The sequence below is a fragment of the Gadus macrocephalus genome, chromosome 17, assembly GCF_031168955.1.
Source record: "Gadus macrocephalus chromosome 17, ASM3116895v1".
NCBI lineage: Eukaryota > Metazoa > Chordata > Actinopteri > Gadiformes > Gadidae > Gadus > Gadus macrocephalus.
In genome coordinates this window covers 7004-18520 of record NC_082398.1, presented here as the reverse complement: position 1 = coordinate 18520, position 11517 = coordinate 7004, and the positions used below count along the sequence as shown (strand labels likewise).

Sequence of the window (11517 nt, the reverse complement as noted above, 5' to 3'; positions counted from 1 at the left end):
GTGTGTGTGTGTGTGTGTGTGTGTGTGTGTGTGTGTGTGTGTGGTGTGTGTAACTTCACCCCCTCATTTGGAGTGCTTGTGTGCTACATGCTACAGGCTACAGGCACACCTAAGCAGGCGTTGCACGCTACCTTTATGACATTTTGGGAGGTTGCTATGGTAACATAGGATCAGATACGGCGATCTGATATATGAGCACACCAAAGAGACAGAAACATGAAGAAGAACATTTCGAAAACGACCAGAATCGTCTGATGTCACCAGTGTGTCACATGACCAGTCCAGACGGCTACGGTGATGTCACTCTGCAACCCTCCCCCCTTCCTTCCTCTTCAACTCCCCCTCTCCCCTCCTCCCCCCTCCTCCCGCCTACTCCTCTCCTCTCCCCTCCTCCGCTATCCTCCGCCCCTCCTCCCCCCTCTCCTCTCCTCTCCTCCTCCTCCCCTCTCCTCTCCCTCTGCTCTTCCCCTCTCCTCCCCCTCTCCTCCTCCTCTCCTCCGCCCCTCCTCCCCTCTCCTCTCCTCCTCCTCCCCTCTCCTCTCCCTCTGCTCTTCCCCCTCTCCTCCTCCTCTCCTCCCCCTCTCCTCCTCCTCTCCTCCTCCTCTCCTCCTCCTCTCCTCTCCTCTCCTCCTCCTCTCCTCCTCCTCTCCTCCCCTCTCCTCCCCCTCTCCTCCCCAATCTGTCCAGAGAGCTCTGATAATCTGCAGCACGGGGCGGGGCCTCTGTAGACAGGACACGCCTCTAATCCCTCATAAACCATATGGCTGAGTGGAGGGGGAGGGGGAAGGGGATAGGGGAGGAGGGGGAGGGGGGAGAGGGAGAAGGGGGAGGGGATAGGGGAGAAGGGGGAGGGGGAGAGGGAGAGGGAGAAGGGGGAGGGGAGAGGGGGGAGGGGAAAGGGGGAAGGGGAGGGGGGTAGTCCCTACAGATGTAAGCCTCAGTTCTGGGTTGGTTGTGTTGCTATGGTTACTAGGGTCATCTCCTGTGCTGTTATTGAAGTAAGAGTAAATTTATATACTTATTAAACCTGAACCAAACCGATGAATATTCCTGCAGAAGGAATATGGAAGTGAATGTGTGGAGAGTTCACGAGACAATAGTAGGAAGATGTCTCTTAGGCCCCGTCCACACGAAGCCGATTTCATGGCGAAACCGCAAAGGTCTTGTACGGTTCGGCCCTCCGTCCACACGAAGGCGGTGAATCCGCTGACCGAAACCGTAAACTTCTGAAACCACCCTCGGAGGTGGTTTCAAATCTACCCGGTTTCGTTTTGGATTCGTGTGGACGCCTGAAACCGACTGAAACCGTAAACAATGACGTCATCGCCCCACCCCTCGACCCTCTAGCCAATGACTGTTAAGCCCGCGGAGTCTCAGAACTCACAACAAAAAGATGATGGCGGACTACAGGCTTGTAATCCGTTCTGCAGCAGATCATGTCCCTTGTTGGGTTGCTAAGCCATTATTTATTGAGACTGTTGACTGACTGTTTGTTTGTGTTGTTAGTGGTTCGGGGGGCAGCCTTTATGCGCATGCTCGCCTCTTCTTCTTATTTAATTTTCTTCTGGATTTCTGTAGCAGAAGCAGCGCCACTTATGGGCCTGGCATGTGTTCGACAGCGTTTCTACAGATCTACCCGGTTTCGCTTGACTCCGTCTTTACGGAGATACTCCGAAACCGGATAGATCGAAACCGGAACGGTTTCGCCCGTTTCGGCTTCGTGTGGACGGGGCCTAAGTTACTGCCGCAGACATGACCAGAGCCAGATGTTGAGGTATTATGGGATGTGTCTTGAGCCCTGATGAGGCCTCCCTACTGTTTACATTCCCAGTTAGACTGTGACTGTCTGACACACACACACACACACACACACACACACACACACACACACACACACACACACACACACACACAGGCCCTGGTTCTTGGGGGGTGGGAGAGGGACTCACCCAGAGGGGGGGGGGGAGAGAGAGACTCACCCAGAGGGGGAGAGAGAGACTCACCCAGAGGGGAGGAGGGAGAGAGACTCACCCAGAGGGGGAGGAGGGAGAGAGAGACTCACCCAGAGAGGAGGAGGGAGAGAGACTCACCCAGAGGGGGAGAGGGAGACTCACCCAGAGGGGGAGGAGGGAGAGAGAGACTCACCCAGAGGGGGAGAGAGAGACTCACTCAGAGGGGGGGAGGAGGGAGAGAGAGACTCACCCAGAGGGGAGACTCACCCCGAGAGGAGGGGGAGGGAGAGACTCACCCATTGGGGGAGAGAGAGACTCATCCAGAGGGGGAGAGAGAGACTCACCCAGAGGGGGGGGGGGGGAGAGAGAGAGACTCACCCAGAAGGGGGAGGAGGGAGAGAGAGACTCACCAATAGGGGGAGGAGGGAGAGAGAGACTCACCCAGAGGGGGAGAGAGAGACTCACCCAGAGAGGAGGGGGAGGGAGAGACTCACCCAGAGGGGGAGAGAGAGACTCACCCAGAAGGGGAGGAGGGAGAGACTCACCCAGAGGGGAGGAGGGAGAGAGACTCACCCAGAGGGGGAGAGAGAGACTCACCCAGAGAGGAGGGGGAGGGAGAGACTCACCCAGAGGGGGAGAGAGAGACTCACCCAGAAGGGGAGGAGGGAGAGACTCACCCAGAGGGGGAGGAGGGAGAGAGAGACTCACCCAGAAGGGGGGGAGGGAGAGAGAGACTCACCCAGAGGGGGAGGAGGGAGAGACTCACCCAGAAGGGGAGGAGGGAGAGAGAGACTCACCCAGAAGGGGGGCAGGGAGAGATCAGGTTTCAAGGTGGAACGCGTGAACCCAAACTAAGAGTATTCAGGTTCCCTAACTAAGGGTATTCAGGTAATCCATAATTATGACACTAGGAATTGTCAAACTATGCTTGTGTACAATTAACAACTTGAAGTAGATTGACCGTTAAGCTCCAATGCTGCTCTTTACTCCACCTGCTCTCTGCCTCCAGATCACCTATCACCTATCATAACCCAGATCACCTATCACCTATCATAACCCAGATCACCTATCACCTATCATAACCCAGTTCACCTCTCACCTATCATAACCCAGATCACCTATCACCTATCATAACCCAGATCACCTATCACCTAGCAGAGCCCAGATCACCTATCACCTATCATAACCCAGTTCACCTATCACCTATCATAACCCAGTTCACCTATCACCTATCATAACCCAGATCACCGATCATAACCCAGATCACCTATCACCTATCATAACCCAGATCACCTATCACCTAGCAGAGCCCATATCACCTATCACCTATCATAACCCAGAACACCTATCACCTAGCAGAGCCAAGATCACCTATCACCTATCATAACCCAGTTCACCTATCACCTAGCAGAGCCCAGATCACCGATCACCTCTCTAGTCTGGCTTGCCACTGCTGGACGGTCAGGTACATCTCTTCTCAGAGCTCTATCGGTCTGTTGAGGCGTGTTTTAGTTGACGTCGAACGAGCGCAGATGTTACTGTGTTATGACGCTACGTACTCATGGAGAGGTCAAAGGTCATAGTTCAGGCTCCCGTGTTGAACGGTTTCCAGGGGTGTTTTGTCGTGTTCACTTCCAATAGATAAAGACGCACTGACTGGTCAGACCTGGTCCAGGGTGGACCTGGTCCAGGGTGGACCTGCTCTGATACCACCTCAGTCCTGGTCCTGCGTGGATCAGACCTGGTCCAGGGTGGACCTGCTCTGAGACCAGCTCAGTCCTGGTCCAGCGTGGACCTGCTCTGAGACCAGCTCAGTCCTGGTCCAGCGTGGATCAGACCTGGTCCTGGTCAGACCTGGTCCTGGTCAGTCCTGGTCCAGGGGCGGGTTGGGTTCAGTCTGCAGTAGAAAAAGCCTCCCAGCTTCGGTCGCCAATATCATGTTTGAGTTTTTAATCAGCTTTAAGTCTTAAAGAGCTTAACAAAAATATTTTTTTTCCAAATGATTAAATATTCATGTTCATCGGACTTATTCCACTGAGAATCTCTGAGAACGTCTAGCGTGAAGACCTGCCCCTGGACCAGGGATCAGCAGAATCCAACAAATGAACCTGAGACCCATGAGGTATGGGAGGAGCAAGCTCCAGTCCTGTTTGAATTCCTCGCTACTGATTGGCTGAACAACAACCCATCAATCAGTCCTCCTGACCTCCATGTCTAAAACACAGTTTAACTAATTGACTCAGCATTGATTCAAGCACAGTAATGGATTGTCATTTAATCAAATATAATGCACATGGGCGGGTGTGTGTGTGTATGTCTGTTTGTGATGTATGTGTGTGCGTGTGTTTGTGTGTTTGTATGTGTGTGTTTGTGTGTGTCTGTGTATGTGTATGTTTGTGTGTGTATCTGTGTGATGTGTGTATGTCTCCGCCGATCATTCCATCTCTTACTCCTTCCTGAGGAACACTGCGCTCACGAGGACATTGTTACACTACATCTAAAGAGTCAGCCACCAGCCTCTTTCTACCTGGTTTGTTACATTACAGTTAAAGCTAGAGTCCTCCCAACAGACTCTTTCTACCTGGTTTGTTACACTTCAGTTAAAGCTAGAGTCCTCCCACAAGCCTCTTTCTACCTGGTTTCCTCCTACTCAGGCTCCTCACTGTCTGCATCACACCACAGAACAAGCCACCAAAACCCTGTCCCAGATCCGGAATGGCTGCCATGACTACCAAGGAAGATACATAGCCGAATACTTGATGACCGAATACTGAATCTTACAGTGAAGGACATATCAAACCACTCTTCATCCCCGGTGGAAATTTACAAAGATTCCTGTGTCAATGTTCAACCTCTGTATAAACCCGGACACTTTAACACTTATGTCTGCAAATACACCAGATACTGTGATTGTTGATGAAGAGTCTAAAGAGGTTTTTGTTCTTGAGGTGGCTGCACCTTTGCCCCCAACCTAGAGGAAGCCTTTATGACCGAGTTCATTAATAGGTTAGCTGTGAGAGGGCTGCAACATCTTGGGATGCCAAAAGGGGGCTAAACAGCTGGCCAAGTACTGTGCTGTCTCTGCCATCATCGGCAGCCGCCGTATATGGCGGAGACGCTGTTACCCTTGCCACTTAAACAGGATTTTGTCAATGTACTATACTGCACTTAAACTACTTTTGTCCCTGTAATAATTATCTTTTATGTGGACTTAAATAAATTGTTAAAATGTGTGTGTGTGCGTGTGGTGTGAGTGTGTGTGTGTGTGTGTGCCTGTGTGTGTGTGTGTGTGTGTGTGTGTGTGTGTGTGTGTGTGTGCGTGCGTGCGTGCGTGCCACACTACTGTAAGTGGGCCAGCACCAGAGAGAAAGTGCCGGATTTTGCTGGGAGATCACCAATAATCCCAAGTGGTAATCTCCCTAGCAACGCCATCCGGCAACAGCAGCAGGACCCTGGTGTTCCATCACTTTACACACTTTACACTTTACACTATCACATCACTTTACACACTTTACACTTTACACTATCACATCACTTTACACTTTACACTATCACATCACTTTACACACTTTACACTTTACACTATCACATCACTTTACACACTTTACACTTTACACTATCACATCACTTTACACACTTTACACTTAACACTATCACATCACTTTACACACTTTACACTTAACACTATCACATCACCATTAAGCATACAGAGGTATACCCACCTCTATGTATGTAGAGGTATGTATGCTTCTATGTATACAGAGGTATGTATATCTCTGTCTATATACATACCTCTATATACATAGAGATATGTATATACCTCTATATACATAGAGATATGTATACCTATATAGAGGTATACATACCTCTATATATATATAGAGGTATGTGTATACCTAAGAGGTGAAGGCTGCTCTAGGGACGCATGATGCTGCAGGGTTCAGTCTGTAAGCCTCAGACACTGCAGTATAAAGAGTGTGTTGAATAGTGCTGCTGTGTGACTGACTGTGTCCGCAGAGAGGCCTAACACACATACACACACACACACATCCACACACACACACATAACACATAACACACACACATGGCAACGCTGGACACAAACAAACACACAGACACATTGACACACACAGCAACACTTGGGACACACGGACACTGACACACACAAACATGTCCACACTGGCCTCACACAGACTAACACACACACATACCCAAGACACACAAAAATAGAAACAAGTGATATGGTTTTGATCAGACCTCCTTGTTAGAAACCGAGACACCACAATGTGACCGAATGTAACTCTCTAGCCTAGCTCCTAGCTCCTCAGCCTAGCTCCTCCAGCCTAGCTCCTCAGCCTAGCTTCTCAGCCTAGTTCCTAGCTCCTAGCTACTAGCTCTAGCAGAGCCCACTACAGACTCCTGGTGTTGCTCCACCCAACACATTGGGCTGTAAACACGTCAGACAGTACAGCTGCACACATAGAGGATGGAATGCAAGGAGAGGATGTGAGGGGAGGACGTGAGGAAAGGACGTGAGGAGATTACGCAAAGAGAGGACGTGAGAAGAGGACTTGAGGAGAGGGTGTGAGGGGAGGATGTGAGGAGAAGATGTGATGGGAGGGTGTGAGGAGAGGACATGAGGGGAGGATGTGAGGAGAGGACGTGAGGAGAGGGTTTTAGGGGAGGACGTGGGGAGGATGTGAGGAGAGGATCTGAGGAGAGGATGTGTGACCATGACCAACGGTTAGCCTCTAGCGCTGAATGAGATGTGTCCAGGGAGGGTCATGAGGAGGGTTAGGGTTAGGGTTAGGGTTAGCTAACCCTAACCCTAACCCTCTAGCGCTGAATGAGATGTGTCCAGGGAGGGTCATGAGGAGGATGCACACACAGTGCTGGGCCAAGGCACGGCTCAGTGGAAGCCATCAGAACTTTGCTGTGGATTGGAGGGAGGAGTCGACAACCGGGGCAGGGAGAGGAGGAGAGTGAAGACGTTGGCATGGAAACGGCACCGACAGCCGAGGCAGCGTCCGGATGGGTCTTTGTCCTCCGGCGGCGGGGGGGGGGCTGCCCGGGGATGAGGAGGAGGAGGGGGGAGTTGATGGAGATGGGATGAGCGTGGTGAGCGGTGGTCTGGAGGTGGAGGCGGAGGTGGAGGTGGATGAGGTGAGGGAGGCGGTGGAGGTGGAGGAGGTGGGGAGGCGGTGGAGGTGGAGTAGGTGAAGGAGGCGGTGGAGGAGGTGGAGGTGGGGTCCCCTCCCGGGGGCTACCTTGCGTTTGCGCTCCGCCCGTTCCCGGGACCTCCTCCTCCTCTCCTTGGCCTTCTCCAGAGCCTTCAGGTCCGCCGGCGGCTCCATCTCGGACCGGGCCTTCTTCAGGTGGGCTGCGGCGTGCGCCATGGTTCCCCCCCCCCCGCGATGGACCTCCTGGTCTCTACTGGACCCTCCTTGAGGTCTAGAGGACGTCTCTCCTGGGTCTAGAGGACCTCTCTCCTGGGTCTAGAGGACGTCTCTCCTAGGTCTAGAGGACCTCTCTCCTGGCTCTAGAGGACGTCTCTCCTGGGTCTAGAGGACCTCTCTCCTGGGTCTAGAGGACGTTTCCCCTGGGTTTAGAGGACGTCTCTCCTGAGGGCAGCCGGTTGCTGTAGCGGTGCTTCGACAGAGCGAGAGACGGAGGAGGTTCGATCGGGAGCGAGAGAGAGTTCCTGGTCCGTTTCCTCCGACCGCGACGCAGTTTCCCGCGGCGGAGCACAGCGAGTGTCTCTGAGCGTCTTTGGCGTGTGTGTTTGTGTGTGAGTGTGTGTGTGGGTCTGCGTTAAGCCCTCTCTACCGGGAACAATACCTCTGACATACAGAGGCTATCCGGGAGAAGGAGAGAGAGAGCGGGGGAGAGAGAGGGAGACGAACGGGATTGGTCGAAACACATTAGTGTGGGAGCTCAGACCAATGAGATGAGAAAAAACAGCGAGCGAGAGAGAGAGAGAGAGAGAGAGAGAGAGAGAGAGAGAGAGAGAGAGGGAGAGGGAGGGAGAGGGGGAGAGAGGAACAAGCAGGGAGACGAGGAGGTATGTGTTGTCACTGCAGTGTAATCCAGTGGTTCTCATATGAGGTCTATCACTGAGGAGACCGGCAGAACCACTCAGAGAGACGCATCGCCACGGAGACAAAGATCGACGTCAGGAGGCACCCCTGCTTTCAGGGCAGACTTGGTACGGTCTGTCGAAGAGATCTGGCTGATGATGTGTCCTACAGAACTAGCAGAACCTCCAGAACCTCCAGAACTAGCAGAACTTCAGCACCTCGAGCTGCTGAGATCCTAGGGCCACGTCAGATTGGGACCTCTATTCGATTTCACTGATTTCCAAAAGATTTAGACTGCAGACTGGTGTATGTGGTCCAGTGATGGAGCTACTGATGCTGTGTGTGTGTGTGTGTGTGTGTGTGTGTGTGTGTGTGTGTGTGTGTGTGTGTGTGTGTGTGTGTGTGTGTGTGTGTGTGTGTGTGTGTGTGCTGGGACCAAATTGTTTTCTTCAGGGGATTAGGAAACCAACCAAAGTGGATTCATCTATTCTATGAGTAGATATCTATATCTATCCTCAGGTACTGCTATATTGTTGCCTTGGGTTTCTGTTAGTTTCCTTGTGAAATGGTTAATTAGATGTGTTAGAGGATGAAGACAATGACGATGATGAGAAGAAGTCCTGTTTCCTCCTCAAGTAACTGCTATGATTTGGACTCATAATCAACTGTGTGCTCCATTCCCTCAACACCCCTCCCCTCCCCTGGCTCCTACAGCTCCACAGCACCCTCTGGTGGCCACGCCCACCACCCCACTCCCCCCGGTGACCACGCCCACCACCCACACACCCTGGTGGCCACGCGCACAACACTGCAAACTCCCTGGTGGCCACGCCCACAGCCCCCTGGTGGCCACGCCCACAGCCCCCTGGTGGCCACGCCCACAGCCCCCTGGTGGCCACGCCCACAGCCCCACAGCCACACACACACACACACACACACACACACACACACACACACACACACACCGTGATGTGTGTCACTGTGTCGGCAGATTACCTTGACAACCTGTAGGTAAACAACATTACGTCCTCATGAAGCACGTCCTAACCCCCCCCGAACTGAGGAGCCGACCCAGGGGACGCACACACAACACACACACACACGCACACACATAGACAAACGCACACACGCACACACACACACCGCTGTGTGTGTGTGTGTATCCTCAGAGATGCTCCTCAGTCTCTCCCATCACCTTGGTTACACGTTTCCTAGCAACAAGTCTGTGGGGCGTAGCCAGTGGAGGAGAGGAAGGAGGAGAACACAAAGACCAGAACACACAACCCACATCCACACACAGAACCCAGTCCCAGCAGAACCCAGTCTAGACAGACAGAACCAAGTCCCAGCAGAACCCAGTCCCAGCAGAACCCAGTCTAGACAGAACCCAGTCCCAGCAGAACCCAGTCTAGACAGACAGAACCAAGTCCCAGCAGAACCCAGTCTAGACAGAACCCAGTCCCAGCAGAACCCAGTCTAGACAGAACCCAGTCCCAGCAGAACCCAGTCTAGACAGAACCAAGTCCACACAGAACCCAGTCCACACAGAACCCAGTCGAAACAGAACCCAGTCCACACAGAAAGTAGTCCAGACAGAACCAGTCTAAACTGGTTCTGCAGTGCCGCAGTGAGCAGCGTCTCAGCTCAGGTGAACGTAGTTAGGGTCAAATCTCACCGGGGAGGGGGGGGGGGGCACTAGGGTGGGTCAGGCCGCCAGGGGGGGTCAGGCCACCAGGGGGGGGTCCCTCGGAGCGAGGGGCTCAGAGGGGCTAAGGAGCTCGTCCGTCCTGACTGACAGGAGGAGCAGCAGCCTGTCGTAGCCCCGCCCCTCCAGTCTCCAGGACACGCTAGCGTCACCTGGCGCCACAACACAGGGACACAGAGCTAGCAGGCTACGGTTAGCCCCGCCCCTCCAGTCTCCAGGACACGCAAGCGTCACCTGGCGCCACAACACAGGGACACAGAGCTAGCAGGCTACGGTTAGCCCCGCCCCTCCAGTCTCCAGGACACGCTAGCGTCACCTGGCGCCACAATACAGGGACACAGAGCTAGCAGGCTACGGTTAGCCCCACCCCTCCGTTCCCCAGGACACGCTAGCGTCACCTGGCGCCACAATACAGGGACACAGAGCTAGCAGGCTACGGTTAGCCCCGCCCCTCCAGTCTCCAGGACACGCTAGCGTCACCTGGTGCCACAACACAGGGACACAGAGCTAGCAGGCTACGGTTAGCCCCGCCCCTCCAGCCTCCAGGACACGCTAGCGTCACCTGGCGCCACAATACAGGGACACAGAGCTAGCAGGCTACGGTTAGCCCCACCCCTCCGTTCCCCAGGACACGCTAGCGTCACCTGGCGCCACAATACAGGGACACAGAGCTAGCAGGCTACGGTTAGCCCCGCCCCTCCAGTCTCCAGGACACGCTAGCGTCACCTGGTGCCACAACACAGGGACACAGAGCTAGCAGGCTACGGTTAGCCCCACCCCTCCGTTCCCCAGGACACGCTAGCGTCACCTGGCGCCACAACACAGGGACACAGAGCTAGCAGGCTACGGTTAGCCCCGCCCCTCCAGCCTCCAGGACACGCTAGCGTCACCTGGCGCCACAACACAGGGACACAGAGCTAGCAGGCTACGGTTAGCCCCGCCCCTCCAGCCTCCAGGACACGCTAGCGTCACCTGGCGCCACAACACAGGGACACAGAGCTAGCAGGCTACGGTTAGCCTCACCCCTCCAGCCTCCAGGACACGCTAGTGTCTACTGGCGCCACAACACAGGGACACAGAGCTAGCAGGCTACGGTTAGCCCCACCCCTCCAGCCTCCAGGACACGCTAGCGTCACCTGGTGCCACAATACAGGGACACAGAGCTGGCAGGCTCTGGTTAGCCACGCTTCAGGAACGGGGAAATCCTAACCTTCCTTCTTACTAGATTAGTATAAGTAGTAAGAAGTGCTATGAATCATTGCGCTCGCATTAGCAGTGCTAGTGCTAGCGTTAGCAGATCTAGCGTTAGCAGTGGTAGCAGAGCAGCCTCACTGCTATCTTACCTGGCCCAGCGCCCCCCCCAGAGAGGTTGTGTTCATCTGACCGCTGCCCTCGCCGCTCCCCGGAGTGTGTGTGTCAGCAGGGGTGTTTGAGAGTGTGTGTGTGCGTGTGTGTGTGTGTGTGTGTGTGTATGTGTGTGTGTGTGTGTGTGTGTGTGTGTGTGTGTGTGTGTGTGTGTGTGTGTGTGAGTGTGTGGGGGGGTGGCTGCAATGGATTGGATTAGGAGCACTGGAGGTATTAGTGAGCTGTCTCTAAGAAACACACACATACTGTGTATGTGTGTGTGTGTATGTGTGTGTGTGTGTGTTTGTGTGTGTGTGTATTTACGTGTGTATGTGGGTGTGTTTGTGTGTGCATGTGTGTAAGTGTGTGTGTGTGTGTGTGTGTGTGTGTGTGTGTGTGTGTGTGTGTGTGTGTGTGTGTGTGTGTGTGTGTGTGTGTG

The 11517-nt window shown here is 53.9% G+C and overlaps 1 protein-coding gene across 14 annotated transcripts in view; it reads right to left on the bottom strand.

Annotated features, from left to right (window-relative positions):
• ank2b (ankyrin 2b, neuronal) overlaps positions 1-11201 on the bottom strand; it is a 141862-nt gene extending 130661 nt beyond the window's left edge. For 3 of the 14 annotated variants that reach the window (XM_060035476.1, XM_060035482.1, XM_060035478.1), the window contains exon 1: positions 7220-7981. In XM_060035476.1, the coding sequence (XP_059891459.1) occupies positions 7220-7348 (129 nt within the window). In that variant the 5' untranslated portion in view covers positions 7349-7981. Of the gene's footprint in view, positions 1-7219; positions 8006-11077 lie in introns of those variants that run through there. The other 11 variants (XR_009522614.1, XM_060035483.1, XM_060035475.1 and 8 more) reach the window with 8 other exon arrangements.
• Positions 11202-11517: the final 316 nt, after the last annotated feature.